Source organism: Thamnophis sirtalis, unplaced genomic scaffold, assembly GCF_051295495.1.
Source record: "Thamnophis sirtalis isolate CommonGarterSnake01/CBP01778 unplaced genomic scaffold, rThaSir2_p1.2 scaffold_9, whole genome shotgun sequence".
Classification (NCBI taxonomy): Eukaryota; Metazoa; Chordata; class Lepidosauria; order Squamata; family Natricidae; genus Thamnophis; species Thamnophis sirtalis.
In genome coordinates, this window is record NW_028261389.1 from 39,121 (window position 1) to 63,260 (window position 24,140).

At 51.3% G+C, this 24,140-nt stretch overlaps 2 protein-coding genes across 14 annotated transcripts in view; one reads left to right on the top strand and one right to left on the bottom strand.

Annotated features, from left to right (window-relative positions):
* Positions 1 to 499: 499 nt before the first annotated feature.
* Positions 500 to 13,681, bottom strand: ADM2 (adrenomedullin 2). 3 transcript variants are annotated; one of them, XR_015697666.1, is made up of 3 exons: positions 13,109 to 13,681; positions 12,516 to 12,619; positions 1,861 to 1,895 (listed from the first exon to the last, which is right to left on the bottom strand). XR_015697666.1 is itself a non-coding variant. In XM_014069094.2 (2 exons), the coding sequence occupies exons 1-2, from the start codon at positions 7,852 to 7,854 to the stop codon at positions 1,541 to 1,543; spliced, it is 498 nt and encodes a 165-aa protein (XP_013924569.2). In that variant the 5' UTR covers positions 7,855 to 8,322; the 3' UTR covers positions 500 to 1,540. The 3 variants fall into 3 exon arrangements, 1 of the variants encoding a protein (XP_013924569.2); XR_015697665.1 differs by lacking the exon at positions 1,861 to 1,895 and adding an exon at positions 11,382 to 12,366; XM_014069094.2 differs by lacking the exons at positions 12,516 to 12,619; positions 13,109 to 13,681 and adding an exon at positions 7,712 to 8,322 and having other exon boundaries at positions 500 to 1,895.
* Positions 13,682 to 13,977: 296 nt separating this feature from the next.
* SBF1 (SET binding factor 1) overlaps positions 13,978 to 24,140 on the top strand; it is a 50,898-nt gene continuing 40,735 nt past the window's right edge. For all 11 annotated transcript variants that reach the window (XM_087722577.1, XM_087722581.1, XM_087722582.1 and 8 more), the window contains exon 1: positions 13,978 to 14,195. In XM_087722577.1, the coding sequence (XP_087578703.1) occupies positions 14,141 to 14,195 (55 nt within the window). In that variant the 5' untranslated portion in view covers positions 13,978 to 14,140. The remainder of the gene's footprint in view (positions 14,196 to 24,140) is intronic.

A 24,140-nucleotide genomic window follows, 5' to 3' on the forward strand; every position in this document is an offset into this window, starting at 1 on the left:
GTAATAAGGACCTTTCGGGAGACTTCTAGAAACCCCCTGGAGGGAAAGCAAGGCTGTGACTTCTGCCCCTTCAAAACAAAACAGCAAGCTCAGCCCTCTGTTGCCTTGACCCTTTAACTTCTGGCTGGTCCTTGGTGGGTTAGGGCTTCCTCTTTCAAAAGTCCTGGATTGTTTACTTCCACTCAAAAAAAAAAAAACAGATTTCTGCCATTTTGTTCTTTTTTACTAAAGCTTCAAAATGTTTTATTTTACTGCATGCGCTATGGAAGCGCCTGGGGGCCAAAAGACATGCTCAGCCTTTGAATGCCAGTGCCTGCCCCCATCAAGGTCACTTCACCCAGACTCAACCCAACACTTGTGTTTCTATCACATGCTTTGCCCAAACACAAATCTATGATGGCGTGACATGTTTTGTGATTTAACAAGATACAGCTTACCATGTAGATAACTTCCTTTTCCATATACCCTGAATCACAAGATACAAAGCCCACTTTACCCTGGTCTAACATGTCTTGTGAACTAGACCAACAAGCATGAGCTGCTGTTGAGCAATACAACATGGGTGCCAATAGTTTTCTTTGCATCTTTTATTAACATTCAACACTCCACTTTTCCCAGGGTTTTGTTATGGAAACCTGCCGGCAGCTGCTTTTTGGTGCCTAGAAGACACAATCATCTGCACTGGACTCCAGTCATTAATCAGATCACTATCTGAGGTTATTTTGCTGGGGCAGTTCCACACAATTCTACCTTCACATGGCAGTTGGGAGAAAAAGCTGCATACTGAGTGACCCAAAGAACAGATCTGGGTTTGAAACGCACCCTGCATTAAGCCTCATCCATATCACTAGGGAGGGGGGGGTGGAGCCTGGTGAATTCAAGTGAGGCACCAAAGCCAGGGAACAGGGGCTGAGGTGGTGTACACCCTCCCTTGCAAGCCAACCAGTCTCCCTTTCTCATAGCACACTTGCACAGCTGCACACTTACGTGTGTTACCTAGGCAATAGCAGCAGCAGCACCCCCACATGAGCCATTCCGAGTGGGAGAGATGCCTCATGTTTGACATTACAGCCCCAAACTTTGAGGTGGTGCACGCAGAGATAAAATCCATGCTTAGATTGTTTTATTAGTTTTAAGAATGTGTGCAAGGAAGAGATTCACTGAAAGCCAAAGCTGGTTCTCCTTTTATGATGCTACCGGTGTTAATATGGAGTTATGCCATCTATTGCTAAACCTTCATCTCCCTCTTGCCAGTATGAAGGATGAAGTGAGGCTATTATACAGCTGCACCCAGTGCTCCTCCTGGGGTGACAACTGGGACTTCTGCTGCTCAGGCCCCTCCAGCAGCACCCCCTGCCCCACGTTGGCTTTATTTCAAAGCCCACATCCCATCCCACCCACCAGGAGAACGTCCTACATGTAGGTCCAGCAGGAAGACCAGTGGGTGGCATGGCAGGTCGAGGAGGAGGAGGAGAGGGCTGCTGGAAATGTTCAGGGCAAGGAGCGGGTGCCTTTCCGGTCCTGGCATCACTCTCTGCCTTCAGCCATAGCTATGGGGACTATGGAGACTGATGGGAGAAGAATCCTGGCGTCCCAACTGGCCCTTCAGTTGCCAAAGGCGGTGGCTGAGGTTTTGCACTTGGCAAGTGCCCAAAGCACAACCCACGCGCATTAGTTGGGCAGCACGGCGCTTTCGTCGAAGGGCTGGCATCAGTGCGGGCTGGGGCAGAGGGCCATAGCCAAGCTGCAGTGGGTCCAGTCTGGGCCTGAGGAGCTCTCGGAGGGGGAGCAGGCTATCTGCCATCCCAGTCTGCTTCTGAGCCGGCCAAGACAGACTGTTCTTCGATAGCCTCTTGGGAAGCCGGGTAGAATGGTGGTTTGAGTCCCAAGGTTTCCTGTAAAAAAGGAAGAGGAGACACTTAGAGGGACCCTGAATGGGCAAGAAGGAAAGAAGAGCTGGAGGCGGAGAGATGCTGGGCTCAGGTGCTTCTGGGTGAGAAAGGGGGAATAGACTGAGTTTGAAAGATTGGAGAATCCATGGCTATAGATCCATAATATGGTTGGTCTGGGGGATACAACACGATGCATATGTGCTGACCACAAGGTGTTTTGTGAGTTGTGTGAATTCTGCCTATAGGAATTGTTTTTCATGGCAGTTTATATTCTCCCCCCAAATCAATCTCAGTTGCCACAGGCAGGCATTAGCTGAAGTCAAGCAGCATTGTATATGTATGTATGTATGTGTATATATATATATATATATATATATATATATATATATATATATATATATATATATATATATATATATATATATATATATATATATATATATATATATATATATATATATAAAAGGCTCATTTATATATATAAAAGGCTCATTTGTCATACCTCCCCTGAAGTATGAGGTGGTGGATCTAACAATGCACTCCAGGTTTCCTGAGGCTGGTGTGTGTTGGAGAAAAGCTGCCAAAACCTTTGATTGGCCCCCTCTGACTTGGTGTTAGTTGCTGCCCCTCCACCCAGGTGCCCCAATTAACCTATCGGCTCCTTTCGTCTTTATTTCGGCCTCTTGGTTTTTCATGAGATTTAAAGATGAAGCTGAAATGAGAACATCTGCCCTTTCCATTAGCAAAGGCTGATCAGGAAGTTCTTGCAAATATAAAAGCTGAAAGGAGAAAATAAAGCATCTTGGATAGAGCTGTACTCTGATGCTTCTGCTGCTGTCCCCTGTAGGGAGGAATGGGGAAATCATCCGGCAGATCCTTTGGGATCAGTACCCAGAAAGTCTGCCTTCTTTTGGGAACAGCTGGGCAAATCACTGTCATCCTTGCCCTCCAGGGGAAAGAGAAGGACCCTGCAATGAACTGCATGGCTCCCCAGGAGGTGAGGCCAACATGGCTTCCTTCTGGTGGGCCTGCAGGAGCAGCCCAGCAACCAGTCTCTGCCACAGCCTCTACAGGGACCAAGAAGCTAAGATTGGTGTTTCTAGGCTGCATTTTCAGGTGGATAATAGCTGTGGGCTCTGCCTCTCAAAAGCCCCCGGTTGCTGAGAACCTGGAGAAATCGCTTTTCCACACAGATAGAGAACAGTATACTTTTCCATGCATGGAATCTGAATCCCAATCTAGAAAAAAATAAACAGCAGAATTGAAATGGAAAACAAGATTCTACAGCCATTTGAAACCAATTTAAAGTTTAAACACTGGCTTTTCACCTGCTCTTTTTCCCCTCTCTTTCAAGGGGGTGGGGGCAGAGTCCCTTCTTCCCCATCCTCAGGGGCCAGAGCAGTGCTAACAGGGAGGCAAACGCTGTCCTTAATCCACATCCAGGAGGAGGGAGCTCTCCGGGAAAACCAGTTGCTCCCTTCAAGCCCCACATGAAGGCCGGCACTGGGTTTGCCACTCGATCCCTTCCAGGCCTCAAGACAGCCGGCTGAAGTGCCTTCCTTCCAGGGCAGTAAGGGCAGAGGGAGGAGTGGAAAGGAGGTGGAAGATGGAAAGGGGAGGCCAAGGGGAGGAAAAAAGTGAGGTCAGCGACAGAATCCCTGGCAGGGAGCCTGGGAGATGGCCAGAGGGCAAAGTGAGGAGGGAGGAGCACGTGCAGAGAGGAAAGAAGCTACCTGTCACAGGACACGTACACTGGTAGCCACCCAAGAAGAGTGTGCACAAACACCAGCTGCATCACAGGCACGAGCCTGCACACCCAAGCCGGCTTACACAGAAGCTTTTCATAGTCAGCACCATTTCGGATAGCTCACCAAAACCTAGGGTGGGGCTGGCAGAGTGGAAGCGGGGTTGTGACTTGTGTGACTCTGTTAAAGCAGAGAATGCCTGGTTTCCAAGACCGTGCTGAGGGCGAGGAAGGAAGATGGGGTGCGCCCTCTTGTGCATCTCATGCTGCATCCACTCACAGAAAGCTCCTTCCTTGTGCCTTTCCTTGCATCGCTCCCCCCCCCCGTCCCAGCCAAGCCCTTCTGCTAGGAGCCGAAGAGGACATCAAAACGATTCACAAGCGTCTCCCCTTTCCCATTCAGATGCATCTTTCAGGGAACCACAGGATGGCTGGGAAAAAACCTCCTGAAAAATGACACCCCTCCAATTCAATGCCTGATGGTATCGAACAATGTGCCCAGCAGTTCCTTGGCTTTGACCCGACCATAGCCTGTGACTATGGCCGCTGGCATTTCCTCCTCTGTCCTGTGTTAGCAACCCCATCCCTTCCTGCCAGATGGATGGAGTGACCCGCAGGCTCTAGGGAAGCTCCTGGAAACCTTTCCAGCTGTCTTGGTGAAAATCCCCACTGAGGTGGGTGGAGAGCACAGTGTGCTCCATGGTGGGATACCACATTCAGGTTTGATTCAGACAGTGCAGGGCCAGGTTTCAGTCCTGGGAGCCGGAAGCCTCTCCCACAGCCTAGCCGATGCCACAGAGCTGGTGGGGAGAAGGTGGGGTGGAGGGAAGGCCTCTCAAAAGAATTTGTGGAATACATTGTCCTGATGCTTAGTTCTTAATGTGTAAATAACAAGATCTTTGCAGAACCATTATCGCTAACCAAAACTTAGTCTTTTGTTTGCATCCTTTTCCATTTGCTGCTAAGGAGGAACTGTAGATTTGTCTTAAGGAGGAGAGCCATGGCAAACATCAGAACGCGTCTGGAGCACTGCTCTATGTTGACTAGGTCTTTAGGCAGAAAAGATCTCGCCAGGACTCTCCTGATTCTTTGGCCAGAGGTGGCCAAAGTCTTGCTCGTAGTGTCATTGCTGGATTCCCGTGACAGTTGGATTGCAGAGCATTAAGTTGGATTCTAACCAGGGAAGATATCAGAGGCAAAGTCCTTGCTGTGCTTCTCCATGCGCTCCAACTCAACTCAAGAAAGTTGGTTGCCCTGACTCATGAGAAGCAGAAGCCGGCTCCAGCAAGCCTGGTCTTGCACGCACCGCTTCCCCTGTGGACCTGCAAAGTGCAATGTGCCACTCTTAATGTGAGAAAGAACAGATACACTACAGTTCGCCTCCTCTTCAATCATAGATGGCAGCAGTGAGGGCTTTAGGAATCCTACAACCTGGAGCAAAAGAAGATGTGGCCTTTCTTACTAGTCCAGCTTCCTGTGCTACCCAACAGAAGAAGCAATGCTTCCATCAGCCCTGTCTGTCCTCAGGGTTGGCTGAATTGAGGAGGCAATGGCTGACCCCCTGCTGGCCATGTTCCACTGCTGGTGCCTCTTGAGTGCTTGGCTGAAAAACATTTGTTCAGGTTCACTTCCCTGCAGCAATCTAAGTGTCAGCGGAGTGCAACCAGACATGCACTCCTCACCCAATCCCTGTAAGCTACAAAGATGCCTCCAAATTGCCCGAGGACTCCTGGGATGGCACCCAATGTTTGCATGGAGCCCCTTGAAAGGAAAGAGGGTTCTGCGCCCTTGATGCCACTCGTTGATGGCAGTCTTTGATCTTGATCCTGCAATCAGTATGGCAGCGTGGAACGCAGAACAGATAAACTGTGCAGATCGAGGAGGTCTCCCACAGATTCCCTGGTTCCATCCTTGCTGCTAAAACTCTGATTTCTTCTTGTCTTCCTTCTTCTCCAAGGGAAGACCCTCTTGTCCTGCCAAGGCCGAGGAACCAGGGGCCCTGGGGCTTGGCAACCACACCTTGTTTGATATCACTTACACATGTTGAGTTATGCGCAGCCCAACAAGACATAGAGTCTATTTACAAGACTGCCCTGTATCAATTCCTTCTCCCTCTAGAAGCATTCTCAGGGTACAGAAAGAACAGCTCTCTATCCATATGAGAAAATCAAATGGTTGGTTAACTTAAATAGGGCACCAACTTTTATGGGAGGGGGAGGACTAAAATAAAAAAGGGAACAATTTCTTTGCTAGGAAAGATATAAAATGCAGCCACAAGATACCTTCAAGAATTGGAGAGGAGGCCCCTGGGTAGAGGCCAAACAAGGAGGGGTGAATGGAGAAGCCCACTTTCTCCCCCCTTGCACCGCCCCCATGTTCTGTCCCAACATGGACAGGGGGGAAAACCTCTTCTGCCGAGGGTCCCAGCTGTGCCTTCCCTCTCAGGCTGGGCTGGAAGGTCCCTCATCAGCCAGCTGTGCTCACTTGAGAACATGAATGGTTGGGGGAGGGGGGGCTGGACGACACACTGGGGCTCTTCCCAATAGACCTGTGTTGCCTTTCTGGCTTTCAAATGGCAAAGAACAGATTTCTTAGGAGACTTCCAGTTTCAACAGCTGATTCATTTTGTAATGATATTGCATCATTGGTGGCAGAAATGCTATGTGGTTCTAATGGTTTCAGGGTGATTCTTAGGTTTGAAGGTTTTATTCGACTTGTATGCCGCCCTATTCCCAAGGGACTCAGGGCGGCTAACAAAACCAAGGGGGGGGGGGACAATACAAAAAGGAAAACCACCAAAAACAAACAACAGTACAAAACAGTCTAAAAGGTCTCAACACACATACCCATTCGAGTAGGGGATGGGACTCAGCAGCCCCAGGCCTGCCGGAACAGCCAGGTTTTAAGGGCTTTACGGAAAGCCTGAAGGGTGGTGAGGGTCCGAATCTCCACGGGGAGATCATTCCAGAGGGCCGGAGCAGCCACAGAGAAGGCCCTCCTCTGGGTAGTTGCCAGCCGACATTGGCCGGCCGATGGAATTCGGAGGAGGCCTAATCTGTGGGATCTAATGGGTCTTTGGGAGGTAATCGGCAGGAGGCGGTCTCTCAAGTACCCAGGTCCAATACCATGTAGGGCTTGTTTCTATGCCAATTTTTTTTCTAGATGCTCTTAGTGAACTGACCTCCACTGCAGATGAACAGCTTAAGGGACAAACGTCCCAATGTGAACGAACATGGAATTCATTAGATTTAGGTCATGCTTTGAGGGTCAAAAGATGGACAGCAGCCCTACTATGCACATTTTCCCTAAAGCCAATCAATTGGGTTTACTCCAAGTTAAGAGTGGATTCCAGCTTTCTTAATTTACTGAGTTATGTAAGCTTGAACCCGTTGATTTCGAAGGGCTCCAGGACACTTAACAAGGTCCTGGGTCATGGCCAGAATACACAAGGCAGCTCTGGAATTCAGTAAGTCCAACTGGCAAGCGTCCATTATTCAACCCCTCCCATCCACACCTGGGACTGTTCACTGCCCCCTCAGCAGGCACCCAGCAGCTGCACAGGGCAAGGGAGGGGGGCGGGCAGAGACGGAAAAAGAAGGGGAACCACCACCGAGGTTCCTCGAGGAAGTCTTGAAGCAACAGACCCTTTGTGAAGAAAGCAGCTCAGCTGAATTCCAGGGCTCCGGTGCTAACCCATAAAAAGCTCAAAAAAAGCTTGTAACTCCTCACGGCCGCCAGGCCTGCAAGGAGCCGTCCTCGGGATTTGCTTCTCTAGGGGAAAATTCTGTCCACGGCAGCCGTGGAACCAGCGGCCAAGAGGAAGCGCTGGCCAAGCATCCGCGTCTGGCAGCAGTGGAAAAGGGACAAGAGAGCAGGCGTATGTGTGCCTGGGAGGATGTCTTTCTTCCCGGTACCGCTGAGTCCCGTCCGGGACTGCCCCGTCCCCTTCCACGCTACCCGGGAAAGGGCCGCCGGAGTGTGAAGGACAGAGCCTGCCCTGCCGGGAACGGAGCCTTTCTAGGGAGGGCCCCCGAAGGCTCCCGGGGACGCGTGGAGATGCAGCCAGCGAGCTTACCTGGGCAACGAGAGCCGAGCACCGCGCCTGGACTGGACAGGCTGCCCGCGGAGTTCGGCGGCGGCCAGATGGAGGAAGAGCAGGAGCAGCAGGAGGCGGTGGCGGCTGATGCAACTCTGCCCAGCCGGCAACTGGCGCTTCATGGCGGCAGAAGACGGGACGGACTCCGGAGAGATGCTCGAAAACGGCGACGGAGCCTGCGCTGCCCACTCCCCGTGACGGCTTCCAGACTCGAGGTGGGATTGAGCCGTCGCTCTTCGAGCCTCTCGCGGGGTTAGTTGTCCGTCTTTGCCGTCCGACCCGGCCGGCCCCGGGTTAAATACCGCTCCCTCCCGGTTCCTTCCCCGACGGGGCGGAGCGCCCGGCCCCCACTGAAGCCGCGGCTCTGCTCGGCCCGCCCTGACTCCGGCAGCCGCCTCCTTCGGGGATGGCTGGACAGGAGGTGCGGAGCCAGCACGGGCGGCCCCTCGGAGGGAAGGCGCTCCCTCCAGCCGGCGCGGCTTTTGTCCAGCGGCGGGCGCTTCCCGGGCACGGAGAAGAGAAAGCCAGGCGGGCGCGGCTCCCGGCCCGTGGCTCCCCCGCTGCCCGGGTCGCACCTGCCGTCGGCCTCGTCTCCCATCCCGCAACAAGTCCAGGCTTGTGGTTGCGCCGCCCGGCAGGAGGAGCTCTACTCCGAGACGGGCCACTGCGCGCCGCCTCGCCTCTGCTCCAAGCCCTCCGCTCTTCCGGGCCCCGGTGCGGCGCGGCTGCGGGGGGAGCATCCGGAGTGTCGCGGGTAGCCCCCAGCGGGATGTTGAAGGGCTGGCCGGAGACGACCAGCTACCGCGTCGGCATGACAGCTCGTCCGTGGCTTAAAGCGGCTGGAGCTTCGGGGCAGCGCCGAGGGCTCCGAGCGCTTTCCCACGCCGGTGGCTCTGGCGCAACTACAGGGCATTCGTGGGAGACGGAACTCCCGTCGTCGGACAACCCGAACTCCACTTCGGTATTAGGCCGAATTTCCCCGTCCTATTTGAAGATGGGAAGACTTTGCTAGCCTGAAGGGCTGCCTTTGATCTCAAGGTAAATGTCAAAGGGCATTTCAGGTGGCAAAGAAAACCTGCAGCCAAAATAACTGCTACCTGTCTAGTTGTTCAAAAAACCCTCTTCAGAGCCTGTGAAGCAGAGCATCATCCCCAAATGGAGGCAAAAGTGCTCACAGCTCCTAACTCCAGGCAAGTAACTTTCACAGCCAGGTTGCCCATTTGTTTCAGGCTCTTCAGGCGAAAAGCAGAGCTGCACTGCCGTCCCACCAGAGGCCTTCCGGTCAGCCTCAGCCAAAGTCTTTGACCAGGGGGGCCACTTCCAGCCTTGAATTGAGAGGGAAATAAAACAGGTATTTGCTGCTCCCTTTGCCCCTCCCCCCCTCCCAGTCATTACACTCCCGAGGGCCCTCAAGGGCCAAGCCATGCTGCCACCTCTGTTCTGCCCTGGCAAAGCATCCCAAGAGGGGAGCTCATGGGATGCAGTGAGGACATTGCAGGGAAAAAAGGAGGGAAACACGGGAGAGCCTGGAGAGCCCTGGTGTGGCTGGACTTCCATCCCAGCCTCCTCTGGCCATCAGAGACAGGTTCACTGCTGATATGCAATTAGTTCAAGAGCCTTCATTTTTCCCCCCCTCATTCCAGGTTTCTCCAGGCTATAAAACCATGAAATCCATTTACTTGCCTCTTCAGTGTTGATTTAAGAATTACAGGTTCCTCTTTATTTAACATGTTCTCAGAGCAGTTAACAAGATCATAATTTAGCAGTAAACAGTACAATAAAGTGAGTCCATTGGCAAGGAAACAGGACATTTCGGGCACACAAGTCAGAGCCAGACTCATTCGCCTCTGATCCAAAGGCTGTGCTGAATGGGGGGGGGGGGGGAACGTTTGGCCAGTCTAGCAGGTGGCACAAATCACCTGAAGTGCACAACTGCACAACAATGGCATCACCTCCTGGGATGCAGCCGTGTAAAACTCAGCCATCGGTGCCTTAGTGAACAAATTACATTTAAGAAAAAGCATAGCACCGCAAACAGATTCTCATGAAGGGTGGCTTGACCCAACGTTCAAAGGGGGCATTACTCCCAAGACTGACAAAGTTAAACACAAAGGGGAATGTTCTGACTTAATTAGTTAACGAGAAGGATGTTCAGTTTAAACTCTCCCACAAGCTGTGGAATTTCTGCAACAGCTCACTATTGTGGCTGGGTGTGAAGCACTCATCTATCATCCATCCATCCATCCATCCATCCACTTACAGGCTGCCCAACTGCATCAGAATCTGGACGCCTGCAACATTAAAAGCAGGAAAAAATAACACAAAGAGAACACAGATTAAACATATCCAAAAAAAGAAGGATACAGGCTGTTTTTGTGAACTGGGGGACTTTTATGACCAGGCCTTACAGATCTACATCCCTGCAGTCACGTGGTCACAATTCAGGCACTTAAAGGTAAAGGTTCCTCTCACACATATGTGCTAGTCCTCCCCAACTCATGGTAAGTGGCAATCACAGACTTTACTGCAATTATGAGAGTTGCAGCATTCCTATCAGCACCTGCACGGAGGCTTACAGTTTCCAAGATATTTATAAAATTTGTATTCGCAAGCCATCAAACCGCCTCCACCAGTCGGCTCAGGTAGTTTAGGATCCGCTGAGGAGCAGCCTATCCAATTCCTTAAAGGCTACAGGGCTAAAAGAATCCTAAACAACGTAGTATGACGGTCAGTCACGTTCTGTTGGCTGGGCCAAAGGGGCCCAGAGGCAACCCCACTGGAGAGCTTTTAACCACAAGAGAACCATCTGAGTAAGGACAACAACACAACACTGGACAACAATATAATGAAGCAAGAAGAGAGAACTAAGAGTGTTTCACACGCTTTATCACCACAGAATGATGGATCTTGTGCTTGGGCACATTCTGTTATTCTCTGGCTGCTTCCACTGCTTCGTCTCCCCAGTCGTGTGCAAACCAAGGGGACCCCCTGGTTTTAACAAGGGCCTGAGACACCTCCTCTTACCAGTAATGAAACAGACCCTCAGTCAATCAAATTGCCCAACTTCCTTGCTAAAGAAATCCAAGTTACTTGCCAGGGGCCCAGGAGCAGAGCACCTGAAAGCCCCACTGGGGTAACCATGGAGGAGGTCAATGCATGCAAACCAGGAAGTGTTCTGACTGTGCCAAAAACAAGATACTAATATCTTTCATATCCAAATCAAATAACTCCTCTTCTACCATATGACCCTTCCATATGGATTGGATCAAAATGCTCAATTATTCATTAAATTTATATGCCACTTACTATCCAAATTCCCTAGATTGCAAGGGAAAGGTTAATGGCTTCCAAAAAAGAAATGAACGCCTAGATTCAACCAGCTTTTGCGTCTACTGAATGGAAGCTTCAGTGCTTCGTTTGAAGCATAAGCCTCATTATTATCTTGGGGGTTACAAAAAGGGAAGTATAAACCAAAAGAGGAAAATAATACAGAATCAAACAGAAAAAATACAACAGATGGCTACTTCATTTGGAAAATGTTAACTTCTGATTAGTGCCATGGAGGACACTAACCACAGAAAGGCTTTAACAATTGTTTGGGAAGCAAAGAAAATGGTTGCTAAGAAAAAGGTGCATGTTTTGCTGATAGTTGTGGGAGATAAAGAGATTTTATTGAAAAGCTTAAAGCCCCACAAAAAAAATCATGTGATTCAACTTTACAAAGCTATAATCAGGAACATTTGGAGTCCTTCAGGATTGGGCAGCCTATAAATGTATTAAACATCAACACATCAAAATCATTACTCCATGCAAAGCAATTCCAATTTCATAAGCAGAAACAGAAAGGAATACAATACAATAGCAGAGTTTTTGGCAGCTGCTGTACACTGCTGGCTCATATTGAAATGATTCCAAGATCCCTCTCAGTTACTACTATTGAGCAAGGTACCACCTATACTGTACCTGTACATTTCATTTTTCTGGCCTGAATGTAGAACCTTACTCTTTTCACAATTGCATTTTATTAGATAGTGCCCAATGTTCAAGTCTGTCAAGATCCTTCTGTATCTTAAGCCTATCTTCTGGAGTGTTGGCTATTCCTGCCAGCTTGGTGTCATCTGCAAATTTGATGAATTCCCCATTTATTCCCTCATCCAAAACATTGATGAAGATGTTGAAGAGTACTGGGCCTAAAACAGAGCCTTGGGGTACTCCACTACATACTTCAGATGCAGTTCCATTGAGGACTACACGTTGAGTATGGTTGGTCAGCCAGTTACGAATCCATCTGGTGGTGATGCTGTTTAACCTACAGTCTTCTACTTTATCTAGTAGTAGGTTATGGTCTACCTTATCAAATGCCTTACTGAAGTCCAAGTAAACTATATCACACTTTGTCAAAGAATGAAATAAGATTAGTCTGGCATGATCTGTTTTTGACAAATCCATGTTGGCTTTTGACTATTTGTTTACTTATAGGTATTTGCTAATTCGTTGCTTGATTATCTTTTCCAGAATCTTTCCTGGTATTGATAGGTCTGTAGTTTCCTGGATCTATTTTTTCCCTTTTTTGAAGATGGGAACCACATCAGCTCTTTCCAGTCCTCTGGCAGTTCCCCTCTGTTCCAGGATCTCTGAAAGATAGAGTTCAGTGGTTCTGAGAGTTAAAGGGCCACTACCCTATTCCTTTTTGTCTCTCTGACTCCCCCCTTGTAGCCAGCAGTTCCAATCACCAGCTGCTAAGGGAGGAATTTGATAACGAAAATGGAAGTGGATGGCAAACCTGAAACTCTTATACAGCAGCTGAAGAAGTGAAGAGATTGGCAACCGTGGTTCTTTTCAGCAGCATCTGCAAGATCTTGTTGCGTCATCAGAAGGAAACTCCACCTGTGGTTATATATGTGAATGAGACATAAAAACACAAGCAGCGCCCTGCTGGATCAGGCTCCCAGCCTGTCCAGTCCATCCCTCCGCTCTCTCAGTGGCCCGGTCTATTGCCCACAGCCTCCCAGCAGGTGGTCTCCGGAGGTAACCCACCAGGATCCAGAGGAGGCCCCAACAAAAAGGACCCGCTACGTGATGCCACAAGGCTGCTTTTGTTAACCTGACCCTCCCCTTCCCCTGTGGACTCCACGGGCTATCAGCTATTTTTCACCATGAATTTCAGCAGCATCTCTGAGCTAGCTACTCAACAAACACCGTTGATAATACAGTTTAAAAGACTAGGAGAAGGGATGCTGTAAAATGTAATAACCAGGAAGGCTACAATTCCTCAAACCCGAGAAGTGGCATTACCGGACAAAACAGTATTAGGAGCTTTCACAGAAGCCATGAAAACGTTGCTAGATTTGGTGCCCACGTTGAAACCCCCCTTACCAGAAAAGTCAGCTTGTGATGCTGCACAAATAGGTATCGGCACGGTTGTGGCTCCTATTATGAAAGAGCAGCCGGTGCCCAGGGCTTTTGCACCCCTTTCCCGCAGGGCTGCAACAGGATCCAATTCTCCAATTCAGGATAGAGCTGGAAGGGACCCTGGAGGTCTTCTAGCTCAACCCTCCCCCCCTCGCTCCAGCAGGAGACCCCAGGACCACTCCGGGCAGGCGGCCGTCCAGCCCCTCCAGGGGTGGAGCCCCCACAGCTTCTGGAGGCTCATGGTCCTCAGGAAGCTTCCCACTCCGGGACCCATGTTCCACAGCCGCTCTTCGCTCTCTTCCTCCAAGGGATCCTGCTCCAGCTCCAGGGTTCCTTCCCGGGCGGAGGGCCGGTGGCAAAAGGGCGCCGAAGAGGAGGCGGGCGGCTTCGGGCTCCTCCTGGGCCAGGCACCGGAGGCCTCCGGGGAGCAGCCTCGCCCGACCCCACCAGGCAGCGCAGGAAAGCAGCCCGGCAATCGAGGGCCCCGCTCCTCTCCTTGGGAAGGACCGAGCGGCGCCGCGCAAATCGCCCCTCCCGCCCCGCCCCCGCAACACCGGCAGGGAGCTCCGGAGGTGGGGGGGGAGGGAGGGGGCGGCGCCTGGGCCGGAAACGCCCCTGGGGAGGAGGGCCCGTGCCGCGGAGGGCGGGCGGAAGCGCCTCGGCGAAGGGCCCCCGCCACCTCCGCGCGGACACGGGAAGGGGCAGTCCCTTGCAGCCGGCCACCAATCCGGCCGCGCTTTCTTCGCGGACCTGCTCTCCATTGGCTGGATCCTGGAGCTGCGCCTGCGCCCTGCGCTCGTTCTGGGCAGGCTGGCCTCCCGCCGCTCGGGCAAGATGGCGGCGGCGGCGGCGTTGGAGGCGGCCGGGGGTGGAGGGGCGGCGGCGGGAGCGACAGTGGCGGCGCCTGGACGGCAATGATCCGCAAGGCGGCCGCCGCCTCCTTCTCCTCCTCCTCCTCCTCCGGCGGTGGCGGCGGCTCCGCGGAGCTTCTCCGGCATGGCGCGCCTCGCCGACTACTTCGTGGTGGTCGCCTTCGGCCCGGGCAAGCGCGGTGAGCGACCGGGCGGGCGGGCGAGCTGGGCGGGCACCTCACGCTCCGGACTGGGCCCGCGGAGGCGTCTCTCCGAGTAACGGGCAGCTGGGGCTTCGGGGAAGAGGAGCCGGCGTCGAGCCTCTTGCGCTTCCCGGGTGCCGGAGGCTCCGCTCGCTCTGCGGCGCTGCCCGGAAGGCCTCCGGCGCTGGGCTTTCGCACCGGGAGGCTCGGCGGCCGCTGCTACGAAGAGGCGCCGGTCGCCGCCCGATCGCCGCGAGAGCTCCCGGGGAGGGCCGCGAGCATCCAGGCCGCGGAGCATCTCTCGCCGCCGAGCGGGGGCTGGGCCGCGGTTCCCCGGCAGCCGGAAGGCGTCGGTGCGCCGGCGTCGGCCCGGGGAAGAAGCTTCGGTCTCCGGTGGCGGAGGGGCTCCGGGCCCTCGCGGGACGCCGTGGGCTGGAAGGGCCCGGTGGGGAGGGGAGGATGATGGGCGGAAGGTCTGAGCGAGCTCTCCGCCGCCGGTTCTCCCGCTTGGCGCGCGACGTTCTTCCCGGGGCTCCCCGGGCGGCCTTTCCGGGCGGAGCCTTCAGGGCGGAGCAGGTTTCGGTCCTTTCGCGATGAGCAGAACAGAAAAAAACGGTGGCGGAAGTGGGCCGTTCAGATCAGCAGGAAAGCCGTGCCTGCCCTCGCCCTGCCTCGGCCCACCCAGCAAGGGGGCCAAGCGCGGAGCCCGGTTTTCAGGCGTTTCGTCTTTGCAGGCGCGCTTCCAGTGATCCCGACAGGGCTGCTACTTAATCCCCATCTAGCTGCTGCCCAACCGTGCTTGGGCCGGTTTAACTGGGCGAAACCCCCAGCTGCTCCCCTGCCGCCCTCAAAGCCCCCCTGAAGAAGCCCCAGCAGCTCTGGGCCGGCCGGAGCAGCAGCAGCAGCAGCGTCTGACAGGCTGGGCTTGTGGACGGGAAGCCACTGAGCTCTGCGGGCAAAGATGTTCTGTTAACCACACAAGAGGGAGGAAATGAGGCAACCCGAGAAAATTCAGTTTATTAGCAATCCGATTTAATATAGCAGAAGGTTGGAAAACTGCAGCACAACTTTTCTTGGATAGATAGCATTTAAAAGTGTGGGGAATAGCATTGACTGAAATACAGCAACAAAAGCCTTTAATCATACAGTGTCTTTGTATTTTAGCCCTACCAAGAAAGCTGTCCCCACAAGTTCTGTTTCTGCAATTGTCTTTATAGAAAAAAAATTGGATGCTTCTTAAAATTAAAAACTGAGTTGTGTTTTCCCAAATTATCCATGTTGTACTTTTAAGTACTTTCTGTTGCTACTTAAATAAGAAGCATTTGGGGTTTGATTTTGTTCATTTTTTTCTATGTATTTAAAAAAATAATTAAAAACACAGACTAGTGAGAAAGACATTAGAATTAGGTAAAACATTCTCTTTGTCAAACCCAAGTGGTGTGTTAAGGCCCTGAGATCTGTGCTTTCAGTTCACCCCTGCTGCTGGCTAACAGACCAGTCAGGTAAACCCTCCTCTATCACTGGAGGGAGAAACAGGCGTGGGAAACCAAGGAGAATCTTCCAAAGACCTAAAAAGGGGCTCCCACCCTCCAATCCGTGTGCTAAAGGGCACCAAGGGGCAGATAGCAACAGTGCTAAAGGTGATCAGGTGAGGATGGAAGCAGCTGGCATATAAATTTAATAAATTATTTAATCAGTGGAGATTTATAAGGAAAGGAATCTTATGTATTGTTTGAATTCTTTTAAGTACTTTGAAATAATTCATTGAAAATTTGATTGAGTATTTTAGATTGTAAATTTCAGGTTAATATTGACATTAATAAATAGTTAAGTGTGGCAGAGAATCTATGGGGAATAATAAATATTGTTAAAATGGGTGTTACTTCAAGACTGTTACTTACCATTGGAAGAATTATTGTGTTGCTACTTGTTAGGTATTTAACATATTTTGATACGATGTTGAGAAAGGTTCAATAGGATGGGCAAACTTGAAGGTCATTCTTATCGAAATGACCACTTAAGAAAATTGGGGCAGTGGGGTGGGGGGAGGACGACTTTCCCAATTTCCATTTCCATCACTGTACTTACATTTTGAACTTTTTACTGTGGAATCTTAAGTGATTCTCCTTAACATCATGTGACCGCAATCCTGGCCCTTCCAGCTGCCCTTAACCAAGAATTGTGGGGCCTCCGGTGAGGAAGAGTGTGGGTGCCCCAAGGGGTGCCACACACAAGTTGGGGGGTGCTGCAGTGCAGCGCAAAGCTGCAACCTTCCTCAGGAGCCTCACCTGCCCCAGCCCAGTAAAACTGCTTCCTGCCTTCACCGCTGGTTGACATTCATCTCTGCACCATGTTGCTGAGTCATAATAATGAATTCATTGGACAAAAAGTAGGGCTCGCCATGAAGCAAGGTATTCAGAACCACCTTCTCTAACCAGAACTGACCTATCATCCATTGTCTGCATCCCAGGAGAAACTCCTTATAATCCCACGTTTTTTGTGAGCTAAGGGAGGGAGGGAGGGGTGAAGTAAGGAGGCTGTCTCCTTCCATCACGACCCCAATATTCTAGAACAGCCTCCCTTGAGGTGTTAGACTGGGCCACAGAAGGATGATTTTAGTGAAAGACTGGATTATTCTGGAGGGACTTTAACAGCTGAATGTTGTCTGGTTACTATTCTGTCTTTGCAGAATGAGGGTTAGGGCTGGGGCTAAAAGAAGCCCTCCTTTGGGGCAGGAGAGATCGCCATTGGCTGGGCCATCTGGACCTTCAAAGGTTTGGCCTTTGACCGAGAAGAAGCCATTTTTTCACAGCCCTTTGGCTTGACGTTGTAGCGTATATCAGGGAGATGAGGTGAAGCTGTGAAGCAGAAGTTGGCCTGGGAGTCGGCATGAGAGCAGTCACTGGCAGGAAGGGAGGCTGGTTGTGGTGGGGAAAAAACTGGCTTTCCTTTCCACCGAGAACGTGCAGAGAATGCCAGCAGCAGTGATTCTTAAAGGTTTTGCTTTTAAAACATGTGTTACCTAGGTCTGGCTGAGGTGGGAGAGGCAAGGTGGCCTCTCCCACCCCTCTTGGCCTGGACGGGGCAGTTTGTGATGTAGTGGGAGGTGGGAAGGAAAGAGGGAGGGAACAAAGGAAGGTGGGAAGGAAGGAAAGGAAGACTGCCGTCGGGAGGGACAGCATCTCCTATTCATTTGGAGAGTTTGCCATTTCAGTACAGAAATGCCTTCCCTCTCTGCACAACAGGTTTCCTTTCTGAGCAGGCCAACGTGAACTGTGGTGTGGCAGTGGATTTCGTTACATTTCTTGTCTTCGGGGAGTTTAATGTTTGTGCTGACATGACTCAATTAAAAGGGGCGGATGACCTCACCTTGTCCCAACTGTCCAGCTCTCGGGGCATGACTGGGCACCCAGGGGCATGGCACTTTATACTGTGCTTGGTCGTGCAGAGAAAGCGTTGGGGATTTCTGTAACTTCGTTCTGATGGGCAGATCTTCCTCCCCATTTAAGATAACCTGAAATCACAGCAGCCCCCAGATGAGCTTCAGAAAAACCCTAAAAATTGGGCTTTTTAGGAGAATCCCAAAAGTGGACAGAAGTGGGTTTGTACATCTCCATCCTAGGTAGCAGTTAAGGTGTTCCTAGATCAGGAAGCGTTATTGATGGTTAATCATGCTTCTTGCTTGGATTGGCGCAATTCGCTCTACGTGGGGCTGCCCTTGAAGACCATCTGGAAATTCTGGCTGCTCGTCAACGCGGCAGTGCAATTAGTAACAGGCTCAGCTAGGTTTGGCGTGTGACATCACCGCTTCAGGAACGGCACCAGCTTTCCGTCGGTTTCTGAGTGCTTATTGTTCTGCTTGGAATCTTCAAAGCTCTTCATGAATTAAGATCTGGATATCTTGGAGTGAAATCTGTTCATTCAGTGAGATAGCAATAGCAATAGCAGTTAGACTTATATACCGCTTCATAGGCCTTTCAGGCCTCTCTAAGCGGTTTACAGAGAGTCAGCATATTGCCCCCAACAATCTGGGTCCTCATTTTACCCACCTCGGAAGGATGGAAGGCTGAGTCAACCCTGAGCCGGTGAGATTTGAACCGCTGACCTGCTGATCTAGCAGTAGCCTGCAGTGCTGCATTTAACCACTGCGCCACCTTGGCTCTTCAGGAGATCCAGTAAAGAAGACCTGCTCGGGGTTCCAAGCTCTGGGGAACGTTGCCACTAGAGGCAGGCCCCATCCTTTGAAGCAGCAGGGCCCTGAAGGAAATGGTCTTCCAGAAGCCAAGGGAGGCCTGGCTCTTTCGGTGCACCTGTGGGGGTTTTCCTGAAGAGACGGTGCTGTCCGTCATTATATTGAGGGAGAGGTGTATCATCCAACGTCACACCCACCTGGGCCAACTTAGGGGGTTGGGAGAGGAGGAGTTGCATCATGGCGGTTAGGCTTTCTGCAAGGTTGCGCCCGGTCAGAGTTGCGGTCGGGGCGATCCAGCACAAGGCCTCTGCTTCCTGAGCTGCCTCTGGGCTCTGCCCAGTTGTGCTTAACATCTGTATAAAAGCCACCGGGTGAGGTCGTCTCTTGACATATGGGTGCCAGTGAGACTCAGTCGTACATCTCTACCCAGGGGGAGCCACGTGATGCCATTGAGCTCCTTCCTCAGTGCCTGGTGGCCGTGAAGGTCAGGAAGGGGTGGGGTGGGGAAAGATCTTAGTTAAATCCTGCCGAGCATTGAGTGGATTTTAAGGTCCTCTGCATCAGGCACGAAAGACCACAGGGATCTCCCCAAGCAGAGGTTAGCACCTGCTTGGAATTAGTTACGGGCCGATGGCATTCAAAAGGGATTGGACCGAATTTGCTTATGGCTACGTAGGGACTCCAGGCTGATCCCCCTCTTTTTACTCTGCTCCCAGACTCTGCCTTCCTGCACCCTGGCTCTGGTGGTTTTCCCTCGTTAACTCTTCCTGGGGGTGCCCTTCTGCAAGTCAGAGAGGAGGCGCAATTTGGGGCCCTCCTGGATTCACCTCTCCTGCCCAAAGAGCAGGTGGCCGTTGTGGTAACGGGGCATTTGCGCAGGTTGCGGCCTCAGGCATGATCATTCCTGGACCAGGGAGCCTTGCTGATGAAGACTTACGCCTTAGTCTCAGAGTCTGTCTCCGTCTGTCTGTCTCCGTCCCCGCCCCTCTCTCACATGCAACACACAAACACAAAACCACACACAAACCAATGTGGATTGCTGTAGCATTGTGTACTTGGGGCTGCCCTTGAAGAAGCTGTGGGTGATCCAGAATGCAGTGGTGTGGGCAGTTTGGGGAGTTTCTGGATTCCAGGATGGTTCCAGGTGTGATTCATGGTGCTGATCGTCACCTAAACAGCCCCCAGAAGGGTTTTGACTGGGACAAATGCAGAGTCTTATATTTGGGTAGGAAAAATTAGACCTGAGGATTGGTTGGAGGAGCACTGTGAGCAGCAGCAGTACGTGTGGGAGTGGATCTGGATGTCTTGACGGACTTCAGATGAAACACACAGAGCGTGCCGCATTTGCAGGAAACGCAAAGTCCCTGAGTCCCTGGCTGCTTCCAAAGAAAGGCAGTCTTAAAACAATGGGAGTCCTTGTCCCTTTCCATTGGGAGAGGAGGACTAGCAGGTGAAGACCTTCTGAGGGTTTGATAAAGTCTATCCTGGAGAAGATGTGAGAGACTCCAGAGCTTTCTTCACGTCTCGGAAGGCGTGTCATTCACGCGGCGGGCAGGCGGGCAGGCGGGCGTGTGCATAGTAGTACCGACAGTCGCAGGGGATGTGGAGAGGCCGAATCCCCTGTCCTGGTGGAGGTTGGGCCAGGGCTTAGGCAGCGCTCCTTCCTCCGGCCCTTCTCCCCTGCGAGTGCGGACGAGGCAGCCCTTGACGTGGCTTTGATGTGTTTAGCCTGTCAAACCTTTCAGTGTCCTGCTTGAGCAAAGTCGAGGGCCCCGAGCACCAAAGGCCTCAAAAAGGTTGTTTTGGAGCTGGGGAAAAAGACGGGCAAAGGGCCCCTCTGCAAAATAACACAGGAATGGGAAAGCCTGGGACCTTTTCTTCTTAAAAGGGAGGCTGGGGATTTTATGATGGGAAATGCTTCTTCTCACGGTCCATAATGCAGAGGGTGCAGAATTTTCTGCCATTATAAATTATGTATTTATAATTTATCTTCTGAGGCAGGTAGTCCTCCACTTACGACCATTTGTTTAGTGGCCATTTGAAGTTACAATAGCACTAAAAAAAGGGGTACGGTTTTTTCCCCTCACACTTGCAGCATGCCTGTGGTCACGTGATCAAAATGTGCATGCTTGGCTACTGGCTCATACTTACGACGGTTGCAGTGTCCCAGGGCCACGTTTGACCCTTTTGCAACCTCCTGAAGAGTAGAGTCAACGTGGAAGCCAGATCCACTTTACAGCCAACTGATTAGCTTAACAAGTACAGTGATTCACTTAAAACTCTGGCAAGGAAGGTCCCGGAATGGAGCAAAATCCACTTGACAACTGTCTCACAACGACATAAATTTTGCATTCCGTTGTGGCCATAGGTCGAGAGCTCCCTGAGTAACAGAATAGCAGAGTTCGAAGGGACCTTGGAGGTCTTCTAGTCCAAGCCCTTCTGTGCCATTCCAGACAAATGGCCGTCCGTTCTCTCCTTAAGAGCCTCCAGTGACGGAGCAAACGGGACCTCTGGAGGGAAGCTCTTCCTCTGGCTCCCCTTGTCCTCACTGTCAGGAAAGCTCCTCCTCACTTCCAGGCTGCTTTCTCTCCTTGATGGGTTTCCATCCATGTTGCTTCTTGTCCTGCCCTCGGGGGGGCTTTGGAGAATAGGTGGGAACCCCCCCCCTCACCCCCCGCTCTTCCTCCTTTGGGCAGCCCCTCCAAAGAACACAGGGCCTGTATTGGGAGGTTCCTGCAAACCTCAGATAAAGTGGTTGCCTTAAAGCGCACGAGACGAAGGGAGCGGCCTGACCTTGAAGAGCAGCTTTCTAAGGATGTCACTGTAGACGCTGCTCCTTTGACTGGACCTGGAACTACGGTGGTGCCTCATTAAGCAGGTCACCGTCTCACTCTGCCCGGTTTTATTACTTTTGTTTTTGCTCCTTAAATAAATGCCATGATCGCAACGTGAACCCTGTTTAGACATTCTTTCTTGTAAACCATAAGTAAACACCGGTTCCTGGCAAAAAAAGGTAATTAATTGTGGACGCACAGAGCCGTAAATGCCGCCCAGTTCCCAGGTGCGCAAAATGATACCATGTGATTTGGGGGGGGGGAGAGGGGTTGACTGTCGGAACTAAACGGGTCATAAGAAATTTTTGGGAGGATCTGTTGTAACTTCAAATGGTTGCTAAGCAACCGGTTGTAAGTCGAGGACTCCCTGTAAAATGATCTCTCGTTAGTTTGTTCAAGTCATTTCTGCTTCCTGGGAACTGGCTGTTCTAGTGCCTGAGGGGGGGTGCGACCTGCCCAAAGCCTTCTGGCTCCCTTCGTCTCCAAGGCAGGACGCAGATTCCCCCTTTCACGGCATCAAACTGGCTCTGAAAAAGAGCCGTAAAATAGACGGTGCGCTACAAGGACCCAAATCTGTAGAGCTGCTTAGGAAGCTCGGTCCCAGCATGCACAATGGGGGGGAGCCGGCCGGATGCTTGGGCTTTGTGGGGCCAGCCGAGACGGTGATTGTGCCAGCCGAGCCAGACCCACATCTCCCACATCTCCCAAGCAGGCCCACAAGCAGCCAAGGTTTTGCAGCCCTGAAGGTTGAATGGACGCCTCTGTTAGTTTGAGCCCACCTTCGTTTTGTACTCTCTCACACGGTGGGCTCCCTGGTGCGTTTGGGAAAGTTTGGGTGCAAAAAGGTTTTATGTTGTGCTTCAGGAGGTGTGTGTCAGATCCAGATCCCTTTAAAAACATTTTGTCCCCGCGTCTGTTCACTTTATTGCTCGCTGCTTCTCTTCCATTAAATGGAGCCATAAAAATGAGAGTCTTTCACTTCCTGCATTCTGACATCACAGTGCAATGAAACACGTTGCCTATCGCTTGGAAAAGAACACTTGTGACCTCGTGGAACGTTTAACAATAAAACAGTTAACCTGAAAAGTTCTGGGCCTCAGGGTCCCGCTTGGGAGGCCGGCATTTCCCACCTGACTCTTGCCAAGGGCCTTATCTCCCCGTGAAGCCCCTGGACGCTGAGGACTGGGAGAATGTCTCTGGGTCTTCCATTTTACCAGCTGCAAAGACAGGTCCCCTCCTCCTGCTTAGCGTGCGATGCGTTCCCTTGGTCTGCGCCAGGAGAAAGCTAGGACCACGATCCCCTGGCCTGGCCTGAGGAGAGCCCAGTGGAAACCCGGCTGGTGGCTTTTCTATTGCCTGCCTCTCTTGAGGGTTATGGCATCCTGTCACGTTAAGGAAGGTTCATGGAACAAGCTTCTTTTCAGCTTTGTTTCTCCTATAAGCTGTGCTGAGCGTCTTGTTGTTTCCAGATTTTCTAAACAAGCAAAATACGTTTTTTGCATTGTTTGAGGCCGCAAGCAACGTTTCGGCAAGGAAGGCTGTTCCCCTTCCTGAGGAATCGGTGCTCAGGTTTGATGCAACTGCCATTCGGAAGGTTCTGCGGAAAGTCAACACTGGGAAAGCTGCGGGTCCTAATAATATCCCTGGGCGGGTACTTAAGGAGCCTGCTGGCCAGCTGGCCGCTGTTGTCTCAGACATCCTCAATCTCATGGCTCCTTCATGTTTCAAGGCTGCAATCATTGGACTTTTGGTGTCCCAAAAAACTATCATCGCATGCCTTAATGGTTACCATCTGGTTGCCATTCCCTTCCACTGTGATGACGTGTTTTGAGAGATTGGTAAAAGGACTACAGGATCTCATGCTTTCCCCCTACATTTGACCCCATCGGAAGCACCGCTCTATAGATGGTGCACTTTCCTGGGTGCCCCTGGAGGAGGAGAAGGAGGAGGCTCATGTGCAAAGGCTGTTTGTTGGTTTTAGTTTGGCCTTCACCACAATCTTTCCTCAGCCTTTGGTGAACAAACTGGGCCTATTAGGTTTCTATATGTACCTGGATACTTGGTTTCCTTAGTGATGGGCCTCAGTTTCTGCGAGTTGGAAGAAAAGTTTCTGATTGCTTGAGGGCATTTCCCAGGTCAGAGGTCTCACAGAGTGACGGCCAACCTATTGGACTGCATTGTGGCGAAGGGAAGGCCTCCTGTTTTCTACCCTCGGACATGTGCTCCCAGGATCACACTTGACAAAGGCCTTTGTCTTTTGCTGTGTGTCCGTGTGCATGTCATTTCAACAAAAAGGGTAATTGTGTAGGCTGTTTGTGGAATTTTGTTAGTAATAGAGGTAGTGTCTTCCCAGTTTTTAATTTTAAAGAAAACAAAACTTAAAACTTACTGATAAAGCAAAATACAAAACCTATAGAGCACTGAAATGGATGTGTGAACACTGGACATCAAGGTGTGTGTTCTCGCTCTCCCTCCCTCCCTCCCCCTCTCTCTGAGTTTTTCACTCATTTATTTATTCATTCTTTTGTTCACGCTTTTGTTTGATTTGTATAGCTCACCTAATTAAAACCGCCATGCTGACAAAAATAACCCCCACCCCAAACAAGGTACAGATATCAGTTAAAATAAAAACCACTTGCTCGTTTTCTTGCAGACGTGTCATTAGCCAGACTAGGTAACATCATCAGTGCACTGCAAGAAAGCAAGCAAGCCCAGGGAGCACCAAGGAGCCCTCATGGGGTCAGCCCTGAGCTACGGACCTTCTCCTTTAGTAGTAAAAGGGTGAGAGCAACCGTCACCAGATGCTACCAGATGTTTCACCATCCTTGGTCAAACTTTGGCTGTTTGCAGGCACTTAAGAAATAGACTAATAGGCAGTAATTTTTACTTGCCCCTTTTGTGGTTTACTTAGCCCAA

Bases quoted from the DNA above. Each gene is read 5' to 3' on its own strand.
- ADM2 (XM_014069094.2), bottom strand. From the start codon at position 7,854: ATGAAGCGCCAGTTGCCGGCTGGGCAGAGTTGCATCAGCCGCCACCGC. The intron at 1,896-7,711 runs GTAAGCTCGCTG...CCTTTTTTACAG, and splicing joins GCTCGGCTCTCGTTGCCCAG to GAAACCTTGGGACTCAAACC.